This window comes from Cygnus atratus, chromosome 12 (genome assembly GCF_013377495.2).
Source record: "Cygnus atratus isolate AKBS03 ecotype Queensland, Australia chromosome 12, CAtr_DNAZoo_HiC_assembly, whole genome shotgun sequence".
In the NCBI taxonomy this organism is placed as follows: domain Eukaryota; kingdom Metazoa; phylum Chordata; class Aves; order Anseriformes; family Anatidae; genus Cygnus; species Cygnus atratus.
Window position 1 is genome coordinate 12,295,808 of NC_066373.1, and position 23,423 is coordinate 12,319,230.

General features: G+C 64.4%; 1 protein-coding gene across 3 annotated transcripts; it reads left to right on the forward strand.

The window, feature by feature from the left end:
* The first annotated feature begins 567 nt into the window (after positions 1-567).
* On the forward strand, positions 568-20,685 carry RIPOR1 (RHO family interacting cell polarization regulator 1). 3 transcript variants are annotated; one of them, XM_035543835.2, is made up of 23 exons: positions 628-782; positions 8,894-9,020; positions 11,349-11,498; positions 11,876-11,954; positions 12,268-12,291; positions 12,584-12,637; positions 12,814-12,966; positions 13,050-13,113; positions 13,188-13,231; positions 13,417-13,542; positions 13,864-14,012; positions 14,241-14,370; positions 15,268-16,089; positions 16,298-16,437; positions 16,805-16,979; positions 17,142-17,277; positions 17,357-17,518; positions 17,607-17,765; positions 18,144-18,340; positions 18,423-18,506; positions 18,917-19,007; positions 19,251-19,314; positions 20,070-20,685. In XM_035543835.2, the coding sequence occupies exons 1-22, from the start codon at positions 704-706 to the stop codon at positions 19,271-19,273; spliced, it is 3,168 nt and encodes a 1,055-aa protein (XP_035399728.1). In that variant the 5' UTR covers positions 628-703; the 3' UTR covers positions 19,274-19,314; positions 20,070-20,685. The 3 variants fall into 3 exon arrangements, with proteins under 3 accessions (XP_035399726.1, XP_035399728.1, XP_035399725.1); XM_035543833.2 differs by lacking the exon at positions 19,251-19,314 and having other exon boundaries at positions 568-782; XM_035543832.2 differs by lacking the exons at positions 628-782; positions 19,251-19,314 and adding an exon at positions 4,301-4,468.
* Positions 20,686-23,423: the final 2,738 nt, after the last annotated feature.

The window sequence follows — 23,423 nt, forward strand, 5'->3', positions numbered from 1 at the left end:
GGTCGTGGTCTGTGCGTGGCTCTTGCTCGCTGGGGGTGGGCAGGAAGGCGGCGAGATCCCCGGGTGGCAGCAGAGCTGGGCTCAGCGATGCTTGGGTCTCTGCCACCGACTGATCGTGCAGCCTCGGTCACATCCCCTCCCCTCCCAGAGGTGCTTTCCCCTCGGCCTGCACGCTGCGTAACGTGCTTGGAGCTGCACCTTGGGGGGCCGTGGTGGCCCGACCGTGGCAGGGGTCTCCATCTACTTGCTCTCCTGGTGGGGACACACCGGGTGCGGGCACGGGTGCCAGCAGCAGCACGCGTCCCCGGCCAGCAGCAGCACGCAGGGCCACCAACGCCAGCGCCGTGCGGGCTGGCCCCAGGCTCCTCGGTGGGCACGGGCTGGTGGGGGCCCATCATGGTCCGTGGGGACGCTCGTCCTCACCCTGCTGGCGGTGCTGGTCGCGGTCGCAGTGGCAGCAGTGGCGGTGGCGGCGGTGGCGGTGTCACCGGTGGCAGTGTCACCGGTGGCAGTGTCACCGGTGGCGCTGGCAGCGGCGGCTCCTCGGGGAGGGCCGGCGGGGGAGGCGCTCGGTGGATCCGCCATTGGCGCCGGCCGTGCCGTGGTTTCCTGCCGAAATCACATGGCTCTCGCGTTTCCATGGAGAGTGGCCGGGGTGGGCGCTGCCAAGCGCCTGTGAGCCTTCCCTGCCTGCTCCCCGTCCATGGGAGAGGAACAAAGGCGATGCACCCAGCCAGGCCTGCTCTCGCCACCCGCGCCGTCCCCTGCCTCTCCTGGGACATGTGAGTGCCACCGGCCCCGACACCCGGCCCCGTGGCGGGGGGCTCCGTGGCGGGGGCGCGCCGTCAGCTTGTCCCTGCTCGGGTGGGGACAAGGACAGGGCTCGGCTGCTCCGTCCTCGGGTCTGGACGGAGGCACCGAGCGCGGGCTGGGGGCCCCACCGCCACCGGGTGCGTGGGCCGAGCGCCTCGGGGACGCGGGGATGCGGGGACGGCGGTGACACCGGTGACACCGGCTGCCCACGTCGGGGCGGGGGTCTGGGGCAGAGGGGCGGAGGTCCCGTCCTGCCCCATGGGGGACGGGAGGTGACGGTGCTGCGGCAGCGCCCGGTGCAGGGCCCCGGGGCGCCGGGTGCCGGCCATGGCTGGGGGCTGCCTCCTCCTCCTCGCTGCGGGCCGGGCAATGGAGGGAGGAATGCTCGGAGGAATTAATGAGACAGATCTGGCTTTGTTGTGGGCCCCATCCTCCTATCTCCCGGCCCTGCCAAGAAATCCTTTGGGAAGCCACGCGCCGTTAACCCCTTCCCTGCTGTGACACAGGGCTCGGCTGTGCCCTGGCCCCATATGGATCCGGCCACGGCACCCCTGTGGCCATCAAGGGGACCTGGCGTGTCCCACCACCCCTTACTCCCGGCCGTGGCGGCTGGTGGAGGTCCCTGAGGCTTTGCCATGTTGCCGGTGCAGGGGACAGCTCAGTGGGGTGGGAGCTGGGGTGCTCCATGCTGTCCCCACAGCGGAGCAGAGCAGGGGCGTGGGGACCTGCGGGAGGTGACGCGTGGCTCTGGGCTGTCTCCTTGCGGTGCTCCCGAGGGGGACATCCCAATGGGGTGCCTGGAGGGACCTGGGGCTGGGTGCCCCCCAAAATGCCCTTGTGTCGGGCTCCAGCCCTGGTGGTGGAGGCTGTGACGGGCACGCTGCCATGCCCCGCAGTGGCTCTAGCCTGGAGAACCAGGTTTTGGGGTCCCAGAGATGCAGTAAGGGCAGGGCAGTTGCCCCTGCCGTCCCCGGGGGACATGGAACTGTGGAGCCCCAGCTTTGTGTGGGCGGAGGCCGCTGCAGGGCTGCTCCCACCGCCCATCTCCCCGGCTTGTGCTTTGGGGCTATTTATAGGGCTGCCGTTTATATCTGTGCTATTTCTGCCCTGCATGGGGAAGGCGCGAGGAAGTGACGGAGAGGACTCCAGCCTGCTGTGCCCAACCCACCGGGGCCGATTTTGTCACCAGCATTGTCACCTCCTGCCCCCTCCCAGGTCTCCCCCATGTCCACCAGCTCTTCTCCCCCCATCCTCTTTTGGGTGGCAGCAGCTCCTGTCCCCTCGCCATGCCTGTGCTGTCCCCAGGAAGGGCCTGAAATAGCTCCTCCATCACCTTGGCCTTTGTCTAATTGGTGCTGGTGCCACCGGGGGACCCTGCTTCTTGGGCAGGTGGCCTTGGAGCTGGCTCCTCTGTAACACGCTGCGGTGGTGCTGGGGGCAGCAGGGAGCAGCCAGGGATGTCCCCGTGTTTGGTGCAGCCGGGCAGCAGGGCTCTGGGAACCTTGTCCTGCTCCCCGTGGAAGGGCAGGCATCCTCCCACAGCGTCTTGGGCTTTCTTTGCCTGCCAGGACCGAGGCCGTGGCCATGTCTCCACCGCGGGCTGGTTGGGATGCTGCTGGGGGGTTCTGCTGGGAATTAACATTGCGTCTGGATGCCTCTGCACCCTTGAGGGTTTGACGTTTTAAGGAAGAACTGAGCAAAATAACTTTGCCTGTGGCTCTTGCCGTGGCCTGATCCAGGGGATCTCCCATCTCGATCCCTGCACCTTGTGTTTGTAGATGCCTTGTTTGGGATGGGGGAGGCTCGGGGCAGCTCTCCAGGCCCAGGAGAGGAGCAGACAGAGGGGACATCCTATGGAAAACATCTGTGTGCAGTGCCGTACCCACGTCCCATGGGTCTTTTGGTGGTCTCCCAGCGGGTGATGCTGATGGCAGTGCTGTGCCTTCGCTGCCTGCGTTACCGGCCGCCCACCGGCAGCTTCCGCAGAGAGTCCGCGTTAAGCTTTAATGAGGACAAACGAGCTGGCATGGGCCAGGGCTGCGGGCGCGCTGCCTGGGCGTGTGCCGGGCACCAGCCCCATGCGGCTGCCAGCAGCGCCGGCACGGTGAGGCCGTGCAGGAGGTCGGCCTCGCTTGTGCGGCAGCCTCCGCGGCTCAGCAGCCTCCCTGGCCCCGGGGCCGGGAGCTCCGTAGCTAGCTCTGTCAGGGTGAAGGATGCTGTTTCACCTCCTGGTGCATCCTGCTCAGGGGGTCTGCAGGGCCGGGGGAGATAGGGGATCTCACCACGCCTCGGGGCTGTGCGGGTGGCTGGCTCTGCTCCGTGCCCGTGTCACTGGAGTGGAGGCTGCGGGCAGGAGGGTGACAAGACACTTGTGTTGCCAGCTCCCTGGCGTGGAGGCCTTCCTCTGCAGCAAGCACCAGGATGTTTTCTGCAGGCTGCTGGCTGCTGCTGGGGGAAATGTCCCCAGATGCCTCCTCCCCGCAACTCCATGTGGCATTAGGGTGGCAGGGTGCACCAATAGCACCCCAGCGCTGTAAGCACCCCGTAAAGATTCTCCCCTGATGCATTTCATCCTGAACCTTGCCTGACCTCCCTCTAAAAGCAGCAGCAAACAGGAAGGGAGCCGGGGAGGGAGGCGTCTCTTCCTGCCGTGGTGACGGCAGCCTTTTCCAGCCGGGATGGGGCCGGGCTGCTCCAGCCTCCTCCTTCGGAGCTGGGGCTATGGTCAGACAAAGGCCAGGACCCAGGCAGGGACCTGTGGCCCCAAAGTGGGTCACATCTGTGCCATGGACAGGCTGCAGGGTCCCCTTGCTGTAGGATGTGCCACGCTGGGCAGCTCTGCCGCTCTCCAGGGACAGAGACTCGGGTTCTTCTTGCCCTTAGGCTCAGCACTGCTCCACAAAGGACTTTTCCCTGTCCTTGCACCTCTCCTGCCCCTTGAGATCCGGAAACCCGTGGGAATGTAGCCTGTTCTGGCTCACCGTTCATGCCCTGCTGATTTTAGTGCTGAATTTCTATGCGGGGTGAAGAGGCTGGGGAGAAACCCCACGTCGTTACAGGTACCACGGCCATGCCCTTTGGTCCCCACATGGGAATTGCACCCAGCATCTTTCCAGAGCCCTGCAAGGAGGTCCTTGCTGAAGCCAGCTGCTGTGAGACACAGGCTAGGAAAGTCGGCCAGGAAGTCTATTCCCCTGGCAGCTGCTGCGTCTGGTGTCCACATAAGGTGCACAGCGGGCATGCTGTGGGACACCCGCAGCAAAGCCAAGGCGGGCTTGAAAATCGAACAAAACAAAACAAAACAAACAGAACAGCCATCCAGAAGAGAGCAGCAGCGACGTGAGCACTGCCTGCTTGTGCTGGGCTTATCAAAGGGGCCCCTTCCCTGCGGAGGGGACGGACGGACGGACAGACGGACGTCCTCCCTTCCCCGGACCTTGAGTCACGGCTGGGGGCCGCGGCAGGGCCGTGATGTCAGCCCGTGGGCAGGGGAAGCGTGGGAGGGGACAGCCGCCCGGGGCAGCCCTCCCCGCGGCCCCGTGCACCCCAGCGGCATGAGAGCCAGCCCGACACCGCCGCCCGCAGCGCCCCGCACGCCGCTCCCCGCCGGACGGGGACGTGCCGCCGCATCCCGCCATGAACGGCAAGCAGAAAGGTACCGAGCGCCCGCCGAGGGCTTCGCTGAGCTTTCACCCAGCTCTAAAATCACCTGGGGAGCTGGGAGCCTCCCAGACACCGAAACGTGGCCGGAGCGGGGCGAGGGGGACATGGATTGGGGCTTGGGCTGTGTGTGTCTTTCTGGGCAGGGGAGGCTGGGGGTAAGGTGCTCTGTGCCATGGGGAGATGTGGGGCTGTGGGGGCGCTGGCTCTGTTCCCCATAGCCCTGGCCGAAGCAGTGGCCCCGCAGAGAGCTCAGCGCTGATGTGCAGCAGATGTGGTGCTCGGGAGCTCGCGCATCCCCACCGCTCGGCAGACCCTGGTAACCTGGGGGGGTGGCGAGATGGAGGGGCCCTGAGGTTTGCAGGGCGATGTGGCTGGTCTTTTGGGGGCTTTTCCTGGGAGAGGGACTGCACCCTTGCCCCGGGGAGGAGAGCTGTCCCTGCTGGGGTACCAGGGTTGGGTGTCTGTGACCTGAGGGGCGGCTGTCACAACATGTATGTGTCGTGATAGGTGTGTGGTGGTCTAGGACCCGCCGCCTGCCAACCCCCCAGTGGGGGGGGTCCTGGGGCTCCTTCCCTACACAGGGACCACGTTCCCCTGGCAGGATTTGGTGGGGAACTGCTGGTGCCCAACACGGCACCCTGGAGAAGACCAGGTTGGGGTGAAGGAGGCATTTGGGACCTTCGCAAGGTTCTGCCAACCCCACCAGGATCCTTCCAGAGGCACTCAGGAAGAAGAGCCCTGTGAGCTCTGCTCAGTGCCTCTGAGAAGGCTCGCAGCCCGCTCCAGAGCAGGAGCAGGGGCTGGTGCCCCATGGATGGGCCACGTTCCTATCTGGGGGGCATGGAGGTGATCTGCAGCCCCTCCGCCTCCAAAGGGATGGGGATCCTGCTGGGCGCTTGGTCTGCGCCCTTGCCGGTGGGGACCTGTCCATCTGCAGGGGATCCAGCCTGCTGGGTGCAGCCACCTTCAGTGGGTGGTCCGGGGCCACAGCTCAGATATCCTAGGAACCACATTGTGCTTCGGCACTGCGGTGGGGACACCCCCGGGTACCACTTTGGGGCTTCCATCCCCCTCGGGGAGCCCATGGGTGCCCTGGGATGGGCAGCGGGGTGCGCTGTCACTGTGTCCCCCCCGTTGTGAGCCCTGCCCTGCCCTTCCTTGGGGACACTCCGAGGGGTAAATAAGCACTTCCTTCAATTCTTCCCATTCGCAGCTCCTTCCCTTTCCTGCCTCCCTCCCGCTCAAGGAGCCGGCCGGCGGGGGCGGACGCCGACACTGCGCTCAGGGCTCTGCGGGTGCCAGCGGGGTCTGCGGCTCCGGCGGGGGCCGTGACCCGTAGCACTGGGAGTTTCTCTCCTGGCTGAGTCACGGGGGGCTATGGTGCCGCTCACGGTTTCTGACTCATCCTGCTCCCAAAGCTGATGCCCCCCCTCAGCGTGCCACGGGCTGGGCTGGGGGCAGGCGGGGAAGGGGCCCGGGAGAGGCAGAGCGCCGAGGAGGTCAGAGAAGAGGCGGCTCCCAGGCCCTCTGCTGATCCCCGGATGCTCCCATCCTCCGAGCTGGGGCGGGAAGGAGGAGGCAGAGCATGGCCAAATGCTGTCCCGGGCCGGAAAGGGGCTGGCGGGGGGCCGGGGAGTGCGTGCGGGTTAAGGCAGCAGGGACGCAGCTGTGCAAACAAGGGCGCAGTGGCTGGAGTGGAGGGAACGGCGCCAAACGCCCGCGTTTGCAGGCTCCAAAGGTTTTCCCTGCGGTGCACCCTCCTAGCAAGGGCGAGCTCGCCCAAAGGCGCCCTTGCTGGGGTGCCCCGCGGTGCCCGGGGGGGTGGGGTGCACCCTGTTGGTGCTACAGCCTGGCTGTGGGTCCCAGCCCTGGGGGCCATGGTGCCGGAGGGCGCCGCGCTGGCCACCCTTGGGTGCGATGTGTCTGGACGTGGCGGTGGGGCTGGGGGCTCGGAAGGAGCCGGTTTGGGTTCCTGGGGCGTCTCAGGCTCCCGTGGTGTTGATAAACCCGAAAGAGCGACCTGAGGCTGGTGTCTGAGTGTCAGAAACAGAAACCAGCTGGGACCAACCCAGCCGGTTGGACTGCCCCCTCCGTGCGCCAGAGGAGGCTGGTAGCAGCATTCTTGGTGTCCGAATCATCTGGAGAACACCAGGCACCGGGACAGGGGCTGGCGAGCCCACGGGGAGGGCTCCGGCGCTCCCCGCCGCCGTCGGCACAGCTGGCAGCGCCTGGATCCTCTGCCCTCCCGGCTGCCTCCGTGGGCAGGGCTGGACGGAGTGACAGGGACAGACAGACGGGCAGACAGACGGACGGGCCAGGCTCCTGGACTGTGCACCGTGGCAGGGGAGAGCTGCGGGTGCTCCGCGACTGAGGCACGGCGAGGTGCAAAGCTTCGTCAGAAGGCGGCTTCATTAGCGCTGTAATTAGGGGCAGGGGGCGGGGGCTTTGTGGGGCTGGCAGGGGCAGGGACGCGAGGCTCCGTGGGGCTGCTCATCTTTGGGGCTCTTTCTCAGAGGGCTCGTGCAGCGGGCTCGGCTGGTGGCGGGGACACGAGTGTGTCAGTGCCCCCCCAGCGCTGACCTCCCTGCACTGAGGGGCTCCAGACCACCGTGGGCAAGATGCCGGGGCCAGCTGCCCCTTCCGAGCGTGCCTCGGGCTCTGCTGGCGCCTCCGGTACCAGGTACCTCTTATCTCGGTAATGTCAGGAATGCACCGTGCTGGGGCTTCCCCTGTTCCGCGGGAGGAGTGTGCCAGGATCAGACCCCACCGTGCCCAGCTCGATGCCTGCCTGTGCCAGGCGTGAGCATCCCCCGTGGTCAGCAGGAGGATGGGGTTCGTGGGGCATCCCCCTCCTGGCACAGGGGATGGGCTGCGGGGTACCGCGTGTGGGGATGCAGGTACTGGAGGTGCTGGGAGAAATCACTGGGATGTCGCAATGCGGGGAGCGCTTTGGTATGGGATGAGGCCACCGGTCCCTGGGCTGGGGCACAGGGATGTGGTGCTGTCAGTGGCCACAGCTTGTGGCAGCGCTCCTGGTCCTGATGCTCGAAGCCAGGAGCATGTCCCAGCTGCTTGAGCCTCTCTGAGGGATTTGGGAAGAGAGGTCGGGCATCACTCGGTCCTGGGGAGTTATGCTGCCGAAAGGCATTGCCCCCTGCGACATCCCCAGCATCCTTCCCCCACTGCAGTACCCGCACACCCCGGTGCCTGATGCCCCTCCTGAGAACCCCCCCCCCCCCCCCATGCCCCCATGTTGTGATATGGGCAGCACCAGTGCCACAGGCCTTGCTCACCCAGTGGGGAGCAGATTAAACAGCCCTGCAGAGGGTAATCTGCCCAGGCCCTGCAGGGATTACAGCTCCTCCTAATGAGCTTAATTGGGACAGTGTTGTCCTGACGACTGGAGGGACCGGCACCAAGGTAACGCCGAGGCTGCGGGACCCACAGAGCCGCTTGGCTTGGACCGAGCAGCGAGGGGGGGACGCGGACCTGCTGCTTCCCAGCTCTGCTCGCACGGAGACCGTCAGCAGTGGCAGCTGCTGGCTCCTTTTGGCCTCTGCCCAGTGGCCCTGGGAGCTGGGGACACCTGGGCTCACCCTGTTGCTGGAGGAGGCTGGGGCATGGCTTTGCAGCGGCTGAGCGGGTGCGTGGGGACGTTGGGGCCGGGCTGCAGGGCTCTGCCGCACCGGGGGAGGCTTTGCCTGGCCGTGGAGGTGCCCCAGGCCCAGGCTGGTGACACCGGGCTCCCCGGCCTCTGCTTGAGGCTGCAGGGCCAGGAGGAGCCGCAGACCGTCTGTGGCTGTGTACCTCCGGCAGTGGCCGGGGACGCAGCGATGCTCTCCACGGTGCAGGGTGGCAGCGGGGTCCAGGCCCCGGCACTCAGAAATCTGCTTCGTCCTGCCCGAGGCGCGCGGCTGGCATTGCCTTGGGGACAGGAGGCAGTTTTGGGGCTTCTGCGGTGGCTGCGGGGACTTCCCAGGGTCCCGGGAGGCAGGGAATGGCTCTGCCTTTCCTTTCCCGTTGCAGAGCTCCTGGAAAGGGCCGGGGAGTTTCCAAAGCACTTTGTTGTCCGTGGGTTTCCATCCTGCTCGCCGGAGCGAGAGGAAGTGAGCATGGAGACGGCAAAGGGCTGGGCAGCAGGGTCCGGCCCCGCACCCTTCCTGCCCCGGTGGCGAGGTGGCTGGGGGTGGCTGGGGGACAGAGGGACACATCTGGGGATGAACTGGGGCTCAGGAGACTGGCCATGATGTTGGGCACTGGGCATCAGCCTCTTCCCGTGGCTTGCATGGGGCCACACGGGGACATATCCAGGTGCCGCAGCCACCCTGCTGCGTGGGTGCCACCGCTGTCCCTGCCTCGGTGGCAGCCCTGCCTGTGTGCACTGCTGCTGGTGACCCCACCATCTCGTGTCCCGCAGGGAGGCCCTCCAGGTCACACTCAACGATGTCGCTGTCTGCGCGCCCGCAGCGCCGAGTCCTCGTCGCCAAGATCAATAGGAGCCAGTCGTTCGCCGGAGTGAACTCGACAGCGGACCGGCCCTTCAGGTAGGAGCGGGGTGCTGGCGCTGCTCGGTACGAGGGATGGGGACAGGGACGGGGACAGCACTGGTGGCAGGACCCGAGGTGCTGCCCCTTCCTGCTGCATCTCCTGCAGGGACCTTCGTGGTACCCAGGGGATGTCGCGCTGGGGGCTGCGGGGAGTGTTGAGGCCAGGTGGGACACTGAGTCCATCCCCAACCCTCATCTGTCCCCATTCCAGCCGGGAGGAAGGGCCCTGCTGCCGGAGCATGGCGGGGGCAGGCATAGCACGATGGTCCTCAGGAAGTCCTTAAGGTTTTCCCTGTGACCATCTCGTCATGTTTAATGACTGCAGTGAAGGAGCCTGTGTGGTTTTGAAGCTTTGTGTCTCGACCGCCTTGACGTCCTGTGGCTGCGAGTTTCTCTGTTTGAGTGCTGGCATGAGTCAGGGCTTCCTCTGGGTCATTGTAAACCTGTTGCTGGAAGGTTTTGTTGACTGCCCATGAGTTCTGCTGTGAGGAGCGGCGAGCAGAAGGTCCCTGCTTAACCTCTCCACTGCTGGCGATTTTATGGGGCCCATCGTATGGCTCCCCCTTTGCTGAACCTGACATCAAGGGGAACCACCCCAGGTGCTGCTCATCCCTGCACCCTCTGCTCCTTTCCTAGCTCCTCACGGGGAGGGAGCTGCGGGTGCGTCTTGGGACAAGCATGCCGTGGGTTTGGGCTGTGGCATTTTAATGCTTTTGATCCCATTTCCATGCTCCTTACCTCCCAGTGCACCCAGCACCTCCCAGCCAGGACAGACGGCTGGGTGGCGGGGGAAAGCAGTGCCGAGAGCAAGCCAGGCTCCAGCAGCACCTCCAGGAGCCTTGCCAGGCTGTGGGACTGCAGCGGGGTGGGCACAGGGCTGGGCAGAGCTTCCCCATGCCTGGGAGCAGACCTCCAGCCCTGCTCAGCTCTCGTCCCGAGGAGCTGCTCCCCTTCTGCAGGTTGCTCCTGTCTGGAGCCTCTGAGCCTTTTTGTGGGGCTCCAGCTGCTGGCCACCAGCACACGTCTCTGGATCTGGGGCTGCTGGAGTGGCAAGCAAGCGATGGGGAGATGCTCGTGGTGCCCAGGGCCCTAGAGGATGAGAATGAGGAGGGATGGCCATGGAAAACAAGCACTTGCCCATCGCGCTGGCTTGGGATGAGGCCAAGACATTCACTTTCCCCTACTGATATTTCGGGGAAGTTTTCTGGCCGCTCCTCCAAGGAGCCGCACAGGATGGGAGGTCCGGCCTGGGACAGCGCTGGTGGCACAGCCGCGCTGGAGGGCGGAAGGGAAGATCCGGCCCTGGCATTGCTGGAGGGGCCGGGAAGCGACTGTTGCACAAGGCAGGAAGGGCGGTGTTGGGGTGGCAGGAGAGATGTCCCTGCTCCGTGTTGCTGTGCCGATGATGGGGTGACAGGCTCCTCGTCCCCATGTTGCTCCCATGCTGACACTGGCTGGGGTCCCTCTCTGCAACCCCACAGTGGCAACCCGGGGTGCTCAAGATGGAGCAGAGCATGGTCACCCTCTGGGGGATGGCCAGGGCTGGAGATGCCCCCATGGCCACTCCAGGAGCTCAGCTTGGATCCAGGAGGTGCAAGTTTGCCTTTGCTCTCCCTAAAAGGAGCCTGGGACCCCACAGAGGCATCCCCATGGCCAGCATCTCCAACCCCTCTGAGATGGGGTTAACTCCCGTTGTCCTCCACCATGAGCTAAGCAGGTGTTTCCTTGTCCTCCATGTCCACTTTGGGGTGGCCAAATACATCCAGGGGCCATTCTCCCTCCTCGCTCTCCCGTCTGCCATGGCAGTGAGGTCTGGCACTGCCCGGGAGGGGGCTTCATGGGGAGGCTGAGCAGGCACAGGACCGACCTCGGTGCCTGTGGACCGTGCATCCCAGCTGGCCGCTCTGCAGCACCAGTGCATGAAGTGCTTCTCGTCCCTGCACATGGGGTGCCCGAGCACCCCACCAAACATCTGCATCGCTCCTTTTGGCCCTGGTGCTTCCTCCAGCAGGCAGGAGGATGCTGCAAAGTGCCCGCTGCCACGTGTGGGCACGGGGTGGGAGCCGTCGGGGCGGGCGACAGCAGGGGCGCGGGCGCGTGGGGCAGGCAGCCCCGCAGCCGTGCACAGCCCCGTCTCGCCCGGCCCCGCTGGCCGGTTAGACTGGCTGCCAGCGAGTCGTGGGAGAGGCAGGCAGGTCCGGACGGAGCTCCCAGGACCTGGCCTCCTTTCCGGAGCTCCCTGTCGCGAGACAGAGGGTGCCCAGGGGGACCCCGGCGCTGCGGGCTCACCCTGACTGTGCCGGCTCTGCCTGCCTGTCTCGCCAGGAACCTCTCGCCCTTCACGCCCACCGTCTCCCGCAAGACTGGCTCCAGGGTCAGTAGGATGTTCTCAATGTCCCACAAATCCCCACCACCCAAGGTGCCTCAGCCCAACCGCCTGGATGAGGTGTACGAAGCGCTCAAGAAGGGCTTGACGTAAGTGCTGGGGCCCCCCACGGCTGGGTGGTTGGAGTCAGGGAGCACCCACGTGGGCCCCCCCGTGGCCAGCTTGGCATGGGTTGGGGGTGGCAGCCACCCAGCAGGGACACGCCAGCTCTCCTGGGCACGTCCTGCTCCTGCACAAGAATTGCGTGGGGAATGGGAGCGCGAGTCCCAGGGTCCCACAGCAGGAGGGACGCAGTGGCACCACCTCCCCGAGACCATCCCCAGCTGGGGTGCGCCCAGTGCTGCAGCAGTGCCCCATGCCACATCCCACGCAGAAGCTCACGCGGGCTCCCTTGCTGGGGTGGGGAATGGAGTGTGGGGCCCGGTGGCGTGGTTCCAGACTGACCCCGCGGTGCTGGTGTCCCCAGAGCCTACCTGGAGGTACACCAGCTGGAACTGGAGAAGCTCAGCACCCAGATCCGCGAGTCCAAGAGGAATTCGCGCCTGGTGAGTGATGCTGGGAAGTGTCTCACGGGGAGCAATGTTTTGAGCAGACCCTGGGTTGTGGTCATGGCTGGGACTTGGTCCAGCTGTGCCCCAGGGAACAGCCTGCTTCTGTGGGGACATCAGGGGCCAGCCCGGGCTCTGGTGTCGGGCTGCACGGGGCTCCTGTCCTGCTGCCATGCACTGTCCAGCCCTGGCTGGGTGCTGCATGTCCATGCTGACATGCTATGGGTGACGGGTGCGCCATGTGCCAGGGCTCCTTGGGTGGGCAGAGCTGGCTTTGTGCTGCATCTTATCCCTCTCCTCTCTCCTCCAGGGCTTCCTCTACGATCTGGATAAGGTAAGCGGGAGCGGTGCCCCATCCCCCTTGCCTCCCCACATCCCAGTGCCAGGGATGTGCCGCCGCCAGCCCCTTCCCTGCTTGTGCTCTATCTCTACTGCCCTCCTTCCCCTGGGTGGCTGGGACTGGGGCTCTGTGGCAGAGTGGCAGGGGACAACACAGAGACTGCTGGTGGCTTTTAGCCCTCTTCTTGGGACATGTCCTAGCTGCAGCACAAGCATGGAGCAGGGCCGTGTCCTGTCCTGCAGCTCCTCTGGGGGAGCCTCTCACGCCACCTCCTCTGTTTTTCCAGCAAGTGAAGTCAATTGAGCGCTTCCTGCGTCGCCTGGAATTTCATGCTAGTAAGGTAGGAGCTGGGGAGCGGGTTGGGCTTTGGGCTTCTGGCCTCCGTGTGGCGCAGGGACTTGGGAGCCTGGTTGTCCTGCGGTGCCCCAGGCACTGGGAGACTTCCTCAAGAAGCCACTGTCGCTGCCTGCTGCTTGTCCCCCTGCCCCTCACTGCACCTCTGGCCTGTTCTTGCAGATCGACGAGCTCTACGAAGCCTACTGCATCCAGCGGCGGCTCCGCGATGGGGCCCACAACATGGTCAAGGCTTACAGCACGGGCTCACCGGGCAGCCGAGAGGCACGCGAGAGCCTCGCTGAGGCCAGCAAGGGCTACAAGGAGTACACGGAGGTCAGGCACCATGCACTGGGTGGGCTGGGAAGGTGCTGACATCATGGACTGTGGGTGACGGGAGCTCTGTCCCTTGTCCCCAGAACATGTGCCTGCTGGAGAGCGAGCTGGAGAGCCAGCTGGGCGAGTTCCACGTCCGGATGAAAGGTAAGGCATCCCTCCCCAGCCCCGGCCCTACACAAGCACATCTTGTCCTGACGCCCCTCTGCCTTCTCTTGCAGGGCTGGCAGGTTTCGCCCGGCTCTGCGCTGGCGACCAGTACGAGGTTCGTGGGGCTTTGGGCTTACGGATGGGGATCTGCTCTCCTCCCTCCCTGTGGTCCTTGCTGTGCCTGGGGGTTGTGGGTGGGCCTTGTCCTGGGTGCTGGTGCCGCACTGGGGACCTGTGGTGGGTGGCCCTGGATGTGCAGAGAGCATCTCCCCCATCCCCATGTCTCTGCTCCTTCCCCAGATCTTCATGAAGTACGGGCGGCAGCGGTGGAAGCTGCGTGGGCGCATCGAGGTGAACAGCAAGCAGGTGTGGGACAGCGAGGAGATGGTTTTCTTGCCTCTCATCACTGAGTTCCTCTCCATCAAGGTATGGGGACCTGCAGGGAGGCAGCAGTGGGGCAGGAGGGTGTGGGCCAGGGGGCACCTTCCTGGCCAGAGCCGTGTTAGGGAAACAGCAGCGATGACTGTGGTGAGGACACGTGTGAGGAGCCATGTGCTGGCTGTGGGAGGAGAACGTGACCAAGGCAGCACCGCGACCTGGTGGGGGACCAGGACCTCACCCAAATCCAGCCCTTGCTGGGGATGGAAGATGCTGTCTGGTGGTGGTGGCATCCTGGCAGCATCAGGGGTGCTGCGTGCACAGCTGCCAATGGGCTTGTCTCATCCTCTCCTCCTCCTCCTTCTCCAGGTGACGGAGCTAAAGAGCCTGGCCAACCATGTGGTGGTGGGCAACGTGTCCTGTGAGACCAAGGACCTCTTTGCAGCTCTCCCCCAGGTGGTGGCTGTGGATATCAACGACTTGGGTACCCTCAAACTCAGCCTGGAGGTGACCTGGAAGTGAGTACCCCGGCAGGCTTTGCTGGTAGCACGTGGCAGGGCTGGGGACCCAGCGCTGGCCTGCCTTGAGCTTTCACCCATCCCAAAACTTGGCTGCAATTCTGGAAAGCCATAAGTGGACCGAAGAGCATCCTGGTGTGCTATTCAACACCCTCCCACTCACTGCAGAGCAGGGTTGAGACCTCCTGGCTTGGGAAGCTCCCCTCACCTCCCTGCTCTCCTCCGCAGCCCCTTCGACAAGGATGACCAGCCCTCGGCAGCCAGCAGTGTCAACAAGGCCTCCACGGTGAACAAGCGCTTCTCCACCTACAACCAGAGCCCGCCTGACACGCCGTCCCTACGGGAGCAGGCTTTCTACGTAAGTGTGGGGCCACACGGAGCTGCCTGTGGCTGGGGCGAGGTGGCCCACGGTGGGATTTGCTTCGTTGAGTTGCGCGTGTCAGGAGAAGTTCCCATGGGTGGCACAGCTTGGGGACAAGGGCGGGCAGACCTGCCCTGGAGCTCTGCTCCATCCATCCGACCACAGCCCCCGGCACCAGCCCTCCCACCCTCACAGCTCCTCTTCTCTCTGCCCAAGAGCCCGGCGCGGGCAGCCGACAAGCACGGCTGGTCCTTGTTGGACATCTTTCGGGAGACACTTTTGGAGAAGCTGTCTCGGAGCTGCTCCTGCGGCGACGTCTCCTCGGTCGAGCTCAGGAGATGGCCGCGGCCGGGCCGCGTAAGTGCGAGGGCTGGAGCCGGCCTGTAGCGTAGCCCAGTGGCGTGGCCGTCCTGCCGTAGCGTAGCCACTCCTCGTCTCCTACTCACCAGTGAGTAGAAGGCCTGGCCGTGTCCCTGCTGGTGGCCGTGGTGTGCTGTGCCGTGGCGGCGCTGGCGTGACGCTAACGTGGCGTGGTGCCAGCACGGCGCTGGCATGAGGCTGGCGTGGTGCTGGCATGACGTTGGCTGGTGTGACGCTGGGGGTGACACTGGTGCGACGTCGCTGTGAAGCCGCCGTGACGTTGTTGACATCTCCGTGATGTCATCGTGATGTCACCATGACGTCATCGTGACATCAGTGTGATGGCGGTGCTGCCCCCTGCGGGCTGGTGGCGGGGCTGTCGCTCTCCTTGCAGCCGAGGCCTCCCAGTGTCGTGCCCGCCATGCTGGGTGCCGCCGGCTGGAAGGGGCAGCAGCGCGCCGAGGGGTGCCCCTTCCAGCCCTGAGGGTCGCCGCGGCCTCGGTGCCTCCTGACACCCTCTCGTCCCCTCCACAGAACATGCTGCGGCGCCAGGAGGAGCTGGAGAACGGCACAGCCTGGTCCATCTCCTCCGAGTCTTCGGACGACTCCTCGAGCCCCCAGCTGTCGGGCAGCGCCCGCCACGCCGCCAAGCCCATCGTGCAGCCCGAGGTGCAGGCCTCGGCCCCCGCCATCGAGATCGCCTTCTCCCAGCAGCAGGAGGAGGCCGGGGCCAGCGGCAGCGTCCCTGCCGGGCCGGCTCTGCCGGGGCACCCGGAGGAGCAGGGTGGCCGCAAGAAGGACCCGGTGGCCAACGGGCACGTGCCCTACGCCCGGACTCTCAGCCACATCAGTGAAGCCAGTGTGGACGCGAGCATGGAGGCCAAGGCTGTGGAGAGCCTGTGGGAGCCCTCTCCCAGCCCAGAGGACCCCAGTGCGGGCGAGCAGGATGCGGACTCCCTCCCTGGCGCCTCAAATTCGGTGCCAGAGGCCTGGGCAGAACAGGACAATGGCCCCGAGGCCAAGCCCCGCGCTGTGGTGGCGTGGGCTGAGACTTGTGAGATGGAGGCCGAGCCAGTGACAAGCTCGGCACCCAGCCCGGCACCGGCACAGGAGGTTTGCGGCAGCGAGGCCCCCGCGCCGGCCGCGGTGCTGGCACAGGCCCCCGCCGAAGAGGAGCCCGTCCTCACCCCACACTTGGCCACCAGCCCCCCAGCAGTACCACGGGTGAAGGCCGTGGACTCAGGGCTGGAGGAGGCCATCAGCCTCCTGGCCTCAGCCCTGGATGACTATCGGGGACAGTTCCCAGAGCTGCAGCCCCTGGAACGGGAGCTCAAACACCTGGAGGAGATCCTGCTGGTGAGGAGGCTCAGAAGGAGTCCACAACAGTAGTTGGGGACAAGGGGCAAGGATGGTGGGGCCATCCCTGATGGCAGTGAACAGGGACAAGGGTGGTGGGGCCATCCCTGATGGCAGTGGCCAGGGACAAGGGTGGTGGGGCCACTTTGGCTGCCTTGCCAAGACCTGTCCGTGCCAAGACCCATCCATGCCATCCCTTCCTCCACAGCACAAGCAGGGTGTGTTCCTCAGCCGGGCCTCAAGCATCAGCCTCACAGTGGAGCACGCTCTGGAGAGCTTCAGCTTCCTCAACACCTCGGACATGGAGGACTCAGAGGGCTCCGAGGAGGATGCTCTCCAGGATGAGAGGTGGGCAGCAGGGGGCTCGCGGAATGGGGCCTGGGGCAGGATGCGGCCCTGGGGCAGCTGGGATGGGGGTGCCCAGTTCTGGTAGGGTGCCTCCCTGCACATCTAGGTGGCCCCATCTCAGCTGGGGACAGTCCCAGCTCGTGAAGTAGCAGGATCTGGCCCTGCTGGGGAGCACAGAGCCACCCGTGTCTCCATGGGCACTGGGTGCCCTGTGCTCCTGGGACCGATTCCTTTGTCCAGTCCTGAGCAGCTGTGATACTGTAGGTCCTACAGAAACTGCCCAGTGTTGCCCCCACAGCAGTGGGTGAGGAAGGGCTGGATCCAGGCTTCCTGCACTGACCCGGCTCGGTCTCTCCCTGGTTTGCAGGAGGGCCAGCAGAGCCCGGCGTGGGAGCAGGGCCCCCAGCGCTGGTGAGGTGGGAGCAGATGACGCAGGGACATGCAGTGGCTCCGAAGGCAGTGCTGACCCCATGAGCACTGGCAACGAGTTCCTGGATAAGGCCCTGGTGCTTCACCTCCACAACTGCAACCGCCTGCTGCTGGTGAGAACAGGGGCTGGGGCACGGTGTTGGGACACATCCCGGGGTTGGCCATGGCTCCCTGAAGCTTCTGGCCCTGATAAACCCCCTTGAGACGTCTCGCTGTGCTGGGGTCTGGGCGCTGCGCTCTGACCCTAATGTCCTTGGTGTGCCTGTGCCTTGCAGAAGCTGGGCACCTTTGGGCCCCTGCGGTGCCATGAGATGTACGCCCTGGACAGGCTGCTGCGGGAGGCGCAGGTGCTGGAGATCGTGTGCCAGCTGATGGAGGAGCGATTGGAAGCAGCCTGCTCTGCTGCCGGAGGTAAAGGCGGCGCGGGGCTGCGCGGGCAGGAGGTGCCAGCCCACCACCAGAGGAGGCTTGACAGCGCCTGTCCCCGCAGTGGTGCAGTTCTCGACGCGGAAGGAAGGGGTGCTGCCCCTTTGGGACCGCTGCGTGGAGCTGCCCAACGTCTACACCTGCCCCGTGGAGCGGTTCCTGCAGGTGCTCAGCGCCCAGTATGCAGCGCCCATCAACGAGCGGCACCCAGGACTGGCTGATGCAGGTGAGCCCATGGGATTCGGGGAGGGAGCTGCCAGCCCAACAAGGTGCCTGCGACTGCTGCACAGCCTGACCCTGTCCCTGTCCCACAGTGTGTGTGAAGCTGGTGGAGGATGTGCTGAATCGGCGGCTGCCCCGGCGGCCCGGCGGCACCCAAGGCGAGCAGGTCACCGTCTTCCAGTACTGGAGCCACTTTGAGTCCCTTGGTGCCCTGGTGCTTGACACCTACGTGATGGAGCTGGCGGAGGAAGGTGGGTGCCCTCCTGCCCTCTCAAAACCCTGGCTTGGGGTTCCCAGCCCTGAGTATGGGGTGGCAGAGGCTGTTGCACCCATGCTGTAGGGTGTGCAGCACCTCCACATGCCACAGGCCACCACCCAGAGGCTCGCCCATTGTTGGGGCAGACCTGATCCATTACTGGTGCACAGCCCCCTCCCATGCTGCCTTCCTGGGCACCCTCTGGACCTTGCAGGTCCCCAGCATCGCGGCTTGGTGCCCCAGCAGCTGGGCACTGACCCTAGTCACCCTGTGTGGGGTCCCTGTGCCTGGTGTGTGCAGGCTGAGCATGCAGCTGCATGGGGAGGAGGCAGGGGTGAGCGGGCTGGCAGTGCTCACCTGGCTGTCCCCGCAGTGCTGCTGGCACAGAACCTCAACTCAGACGACCAGGACGTGGTGCTTCGGGCGCTGAAGCGTGTGCCCGAGGGCCGCCTGAAGAAGGAAGGGCTGAAGGCGCTGAGCCTGCTCCTCGTGGAGGGCAACAGCAAGGTGGTGAGCGCCGTGTCGGCCCAGCTCCGCAGCCTGGCGGAAAACCCCCGCTTCCGCCAGCGGGTACGTCGCGGGTGCGAGGGGAGGAGGTGGGCTCCAGGGACGCTGCCCTGCATGGTGGCACTGACCCCTTGCTCTACCCCAGGCCCTTGTGTGCTACCTGGACCAGCTGGAGGATGAGGAGGTGCAGACGCGCGTGGCCGGGTGCGCGGCGCTGGGCTGCCTCAAGGTGAGGGGGTGTCGGGAGGAGCAGCAGAGCCCGTGGGCCATTCGCTTTCACGGCTGGGCTGGCCATGGGGTGGATGAAGAGGAATCTACGTGCCCAGGGCAGGCCAGCAGTGCCCCAGTGGTCTCTGCACGCCCTCTGGCTCCTGGGAGAAATGAGCTGGTGGTGCCCAAAACTTGCCAGAGAACCAGGCAGGGGCACCAGGAAGGGAAAAAGGGAAAGGGCACAGTCAAGGGACTTTGCTTCCCAGGGCTGGGCTGGAGGAAGGAGAGCTCCATGGGGACTTGGGGACTTGCCTTGCCAGCCTGGGTCCTGCCATGGGCACCTGGGAACCTGTGCTGCCTTCCCCTCTGGTCTGTGTCTACGTGGATGGTGCTGCCAGCAGTGCTCAGCCCTTTGCCCCTCTCCTACAGGCCAAGGAGAGCATTGAGCAGCTGGTTTACCTGTGCCAAACCGACAAGGAGCCCGTGCGGGAGGCAGCCAAGCAGAGCCTGATGCTGTGTGGTGAGTGTCCTGCGGCACCCCTGCTCCCTCCACGCTCATGGCTCCCTCCATGCCCGCAAGGGGCATCTCCAAGCCCCACGCTGCCCGCGGGAGAGGGTGACCTGCACTGGTCCCTGCCTACCCCACGCTCTGGCTCATGGTGCCCTAAGCTCTGCGGGGCGAGAGCAGGCTGGCGGTGGGCAGTGAGGGCCAGGAGTCCTGCGGCCACAGTGCTAAGCGTGGTTGTTATTTATTATTTGCTAGATGGCACTGAGAGAACCATCTGAGTGGGTTTCTAGGCCTCCAGGTCGCGGCAGCTGCTGCACAGGTTGGGACACGTCCTCGTCCCCCAGTCCCCGCTCCTGCCGCTTTGCTCACGAATGTCTCCGTCTTAGAGCCTGTCAGCCGTGTCACGTTTTGGAGTCTGTGTGTCTTTGTTGGGTAGCGCCCATCCCCGTGGCACCGCCGGCACACGTAGGTGCCTTGTGTCCCGTGTCCCAGCAGATTGTCCACGTCACCAGCTCCTGCTGGGGATGGCCGCTGTGTGCAGATTTGTGTGCGGGGCTGCCAGGCAAAGATCCCTGAGCCAGCTTGTGGTGTGGACGTGTGCATCCCTGTGTTTATGTGGGGATCCTGGCGAGCCCTCGGGGGTCCCCATGTGGGTGCATGCAGATGTGCACAGCTGTTTGGGATGCTGTTTGGCACAGCCCCGAGTTCTGGCCAGTTTGCCCGAGCCAGGCTGTCCGCGAGCATGTGGGGCCAGCAGCCAGTGCCCCTGAAGCCGAGCTGTGGGTGATCCCTGCCCTGTGTAGGCACGGGCATGGCAGGCAGCTGAAGAACAGGACTTGCAGCATCTGAATCAGGAGCTCTGGGGGCTTTTAGAGCCTGATCCCGGCTGGGACCTGTCCAAGGGTGTGCTAAGGAGAACAGGAAAGGTCTCTGCTCTGTCTGAACCACACTGGCTCAGCTCTGCCGGGCATTAGCCACGTTTTCCTTAAAGGCCGGGGAGGGCAGATGGGGACAGGCAATGGCCAGAGCTTCTGCAGTTTGCTTTGCTTCACTGACCACAGCATGTGCTTGCAGGGGAAGATGGCAAATCAGCTCACCGGCGGCTGGAGGAGACCCTGGACAGCCTCCCGAGGATCTTCGCGCCAGCCAGCATGGCCAGTACAGCTTTCTGAGACGCCGCACGAAGCCACCCGCCATCCCTCGAGGGCAAAGGCACAGCTGGGCTACCTGGGCTTGCACGGACTGGGCCCAGCCAGGAGCCAGCAGCCCCCAGCTCGCGGCAGCACAGCGCAGTATTACCCCCGCCGGCAGCTGGCCGCGGCCGCACACTGCCTTACGGAGCACCGCTTCCCCTGCCCCCAGACGCTAGCCATGCGGGGTGCCACGTACGCACCCCCAGGCGAGGAGGGGGGGAGCTCGCCGCACGTCCCACCCTTCTATTGCTATTTAAAATACACGGGGAAAACCGCCCTTCCTGCCCCGCCGCCGGGATCGGAGCGGCAGGGAGACGTACTGGATTTCTCTGCCTCCTGCCTTCCCGTCGCGCGAGGGCACGTGCCCTTCCCCGGAAGGACCTGCACTTTGGAAACCACGCCGTTTCTTTCCAGGAGTCGCCTGGGCTGTGGGGACTGCTGCCCTTTGCCGCCTGGAAGTCCCCAGGACTTAAATAAAATGAAATATGAGATATTAATATATTCTGCTGGCGTTTCTTCTTTCCAGCTCCACGTGCTCCTGTCCCTCCCCAGTGGTGGCTGCAGGGAGTGTAGCGAGATAACGGCCCCAGCCCAGAGCCCTTCCTGCCCTGCTGGGAAGCGCTGTGGAGGGCAGGGGCAGGAGGAGTGACAGAGGGACAGACAGACGGACGGACGGAAGCTGCCACCTTTTTTTGGTTTTATTTTATTTTTTATTTACAGATTTTTGCAGAAAAACGAAAGCAAAAAATTCTTTTTCTATAATGTCTCTATAAATCTATATATAATGTAATTACAGAGAATGACTAATTTTGATTTTAAACCAGAAATAAAAACAAACCTTTAATGAGCATTGGTGTCGCCGCGTGGGTGTTTCTCCGGCCTCGATGCCACGGGGCAGTGCGAGCTACTGGTCGGTGCAGCAGGCTGCCGGGCCGGGAGGGGTCTCGCAGGACAGTTGGGATTTCTGCCCGCTCCCACCGTGTGCCGTGCTGTCCTGCCCTCCAGGGATCCTGTCACGGTGGTGATTTAAACACTGCTTCCAGTGTTGTCTTTGCAAACGCACCTTGGTTCAGCCATCTGTCAGGGGAATGCTTCTGGACCGGCAAAGCTGGGCTCAGCTGGGTGTTTCTCGAGTGTTTGGCAAGCTGAGGATTGACACTGGCCTTCGGCCTCACCCAGAGGAGAGCAGGCGTCTCTTTTCAAGCAGCGGAAGGAGTTTCCACCCTGCCTGAGCTTTGCAGGAGTTACCGAGATGCTGCAAAACCTTGGCTGCTGGGCACGGGAAGCCTCACCCAGGTGACACGAGTTGGGCATGCCAAAGCAGACAGAGCAGGGTCACAGCAGCAGTGGTGCCCAGCACAGGGAACCATGATCTGCCCTCAGAGAAGGGAGGTGGTGCCTGCTGGCACGGTGGGCTTGGGGACATCCCAGAAATCAGGACGCTTCCCGCTGGAGCGCTGTCACTACTCCTGGGGCAGCCCTGGTTTCTACTCTGTTTTGTGCCTGTGGCGGGATCCCGGGCAATGGAGCCAGGGTCAGAGCTCACCCAGCTGGACTAGGCTTTGAAACCCATCCCCACTGGGGATTTGGGACCTCTTGGGTTTCCTCCGATGGCAGCAGAGGCAGGAACCACCACGGTCAGCTCCGTCAGCACCTCCCTGGGTTTCCCAGCAAGTCCCAGCCTTCTGGTCCTCTGTCCTCACTAACGGCCCTTTGCTAGGCAGCCTCAGAGCCCCAGCGCTCATCCTGCTGGACATACTCGTACCTGCCCCTTCCACACCTGCCAGTTCTGCCTTTGCAGGGACCCACACGGACCAGGGAGCTTAGGCTCTGGGGTTCTTCTCTCTGCTTCAGTAGGGGGCTGGTAGCAGAGGTGCACATCCCCTTGTTGGGAAGGGGGCCTGCAAAAGGGACGGCAGCATGTGGTGGTGCACTGGGTGTCCCAGGTGGAACAACTTTGTGTAACTGGCTGGAAGGACCAAGTCAGAGGCGAGGTGCATGCTGCACCCGGGCATCTCGTACTGGGGTCTGTGTGAGCACCGTAAGCCTGCGAGGCCAGCTGGTGGCACGGGCAGCTCTTGGCTGGTCTCTGCCGCTCAGGTCTGTGCTGGGTGCGTGGCACAGAGCAGCGCCAAGCCGACACGGCACCACCTCGGCAAAGCCTGGCGCCTGTCCGGGCCTGGGAGCTGCTTTCAGAGGAAGCGTTCCGGATGTGGTTTCACCTGCAGACAGGATCGCAGGAAAGGGACCGTGCTGCGGCAGCGCTAGCTGAGCATTCCTCAGCCTGCTCTGGGGGCTGCGCGAGCCCCAGAAGGAAAGCGCGGCGCTCCTCCCAAAGCTCTGCATCGCGCTGGCAGCGGCGAGGGTGGAAATGGGGGTCCCGGCTGGCACGTGCTGCAGCTGGAAATCAGCTGAGGACAAGAGCACCCTGGAGGTGGAAAGTGGCCCAGACTACTTCTATCTTTGGTGTTGTTTCTTTTCCCCCTGAGTAACTCCTCGGAATAAGAACAGCCCCGTGCTCCAGTGGCCAGAGCCATGCGTTCAATTCACTCATCTACGTGGGTGTTCTCCTTGCCCTGCCAAGCCCTAGCCCCGGCCCTGCAGCACAATGCCGCCGTCCAGGATAAGCTGTACCTTGGCTGCAGAGATCTGAGCAGGAAAGCAGCCTTCTGTCAGGACAGGCAGGGTGCTGCACGTCAGGACAAAATGACTCTGCCCCTGGAACTCCTAGGAAGAACCTCTTTTATGTATTTCGGGGGCTATAAGAATATCTGGGAAAAAAATGTAATTTAAGGAATGTATTTCCCAGCCCCTTGCTCTGAATGGGTCTGTTCCATCACCCAAGGACCTCCTGGTGATGTCCATCCCCACGGACACTGTCAGGTCACCTGGAAATGCAGAACCACCATTTTAGCTGGAATAAACTCCTAAGAGTCTTCTCCTTTGGGCAGCACTCACGTAAAGCACTCACTGCAGTTTGCGTCCTGCTCGCCTTTTTTTTGAGGGCTGCCGAGGAGCAGGGCAGCCGCCACGAGAAGCAGCTGCCTGAAAGGAGGGGGAGGACCGAACGTTCCCCTCCAGGACTTCACGTGTCCTCCAGCCCTCGTGCAGGAACCGCACCGCTTCACGGGACGAGCTCGCCGCGTGCCACTCCCAGCACACGGGGATGGATACTGCGCCGCAGAGCACATTTTGCAGCAGCATGTTTGCTCTTTCAAAGGAGACAGTGTTCCAG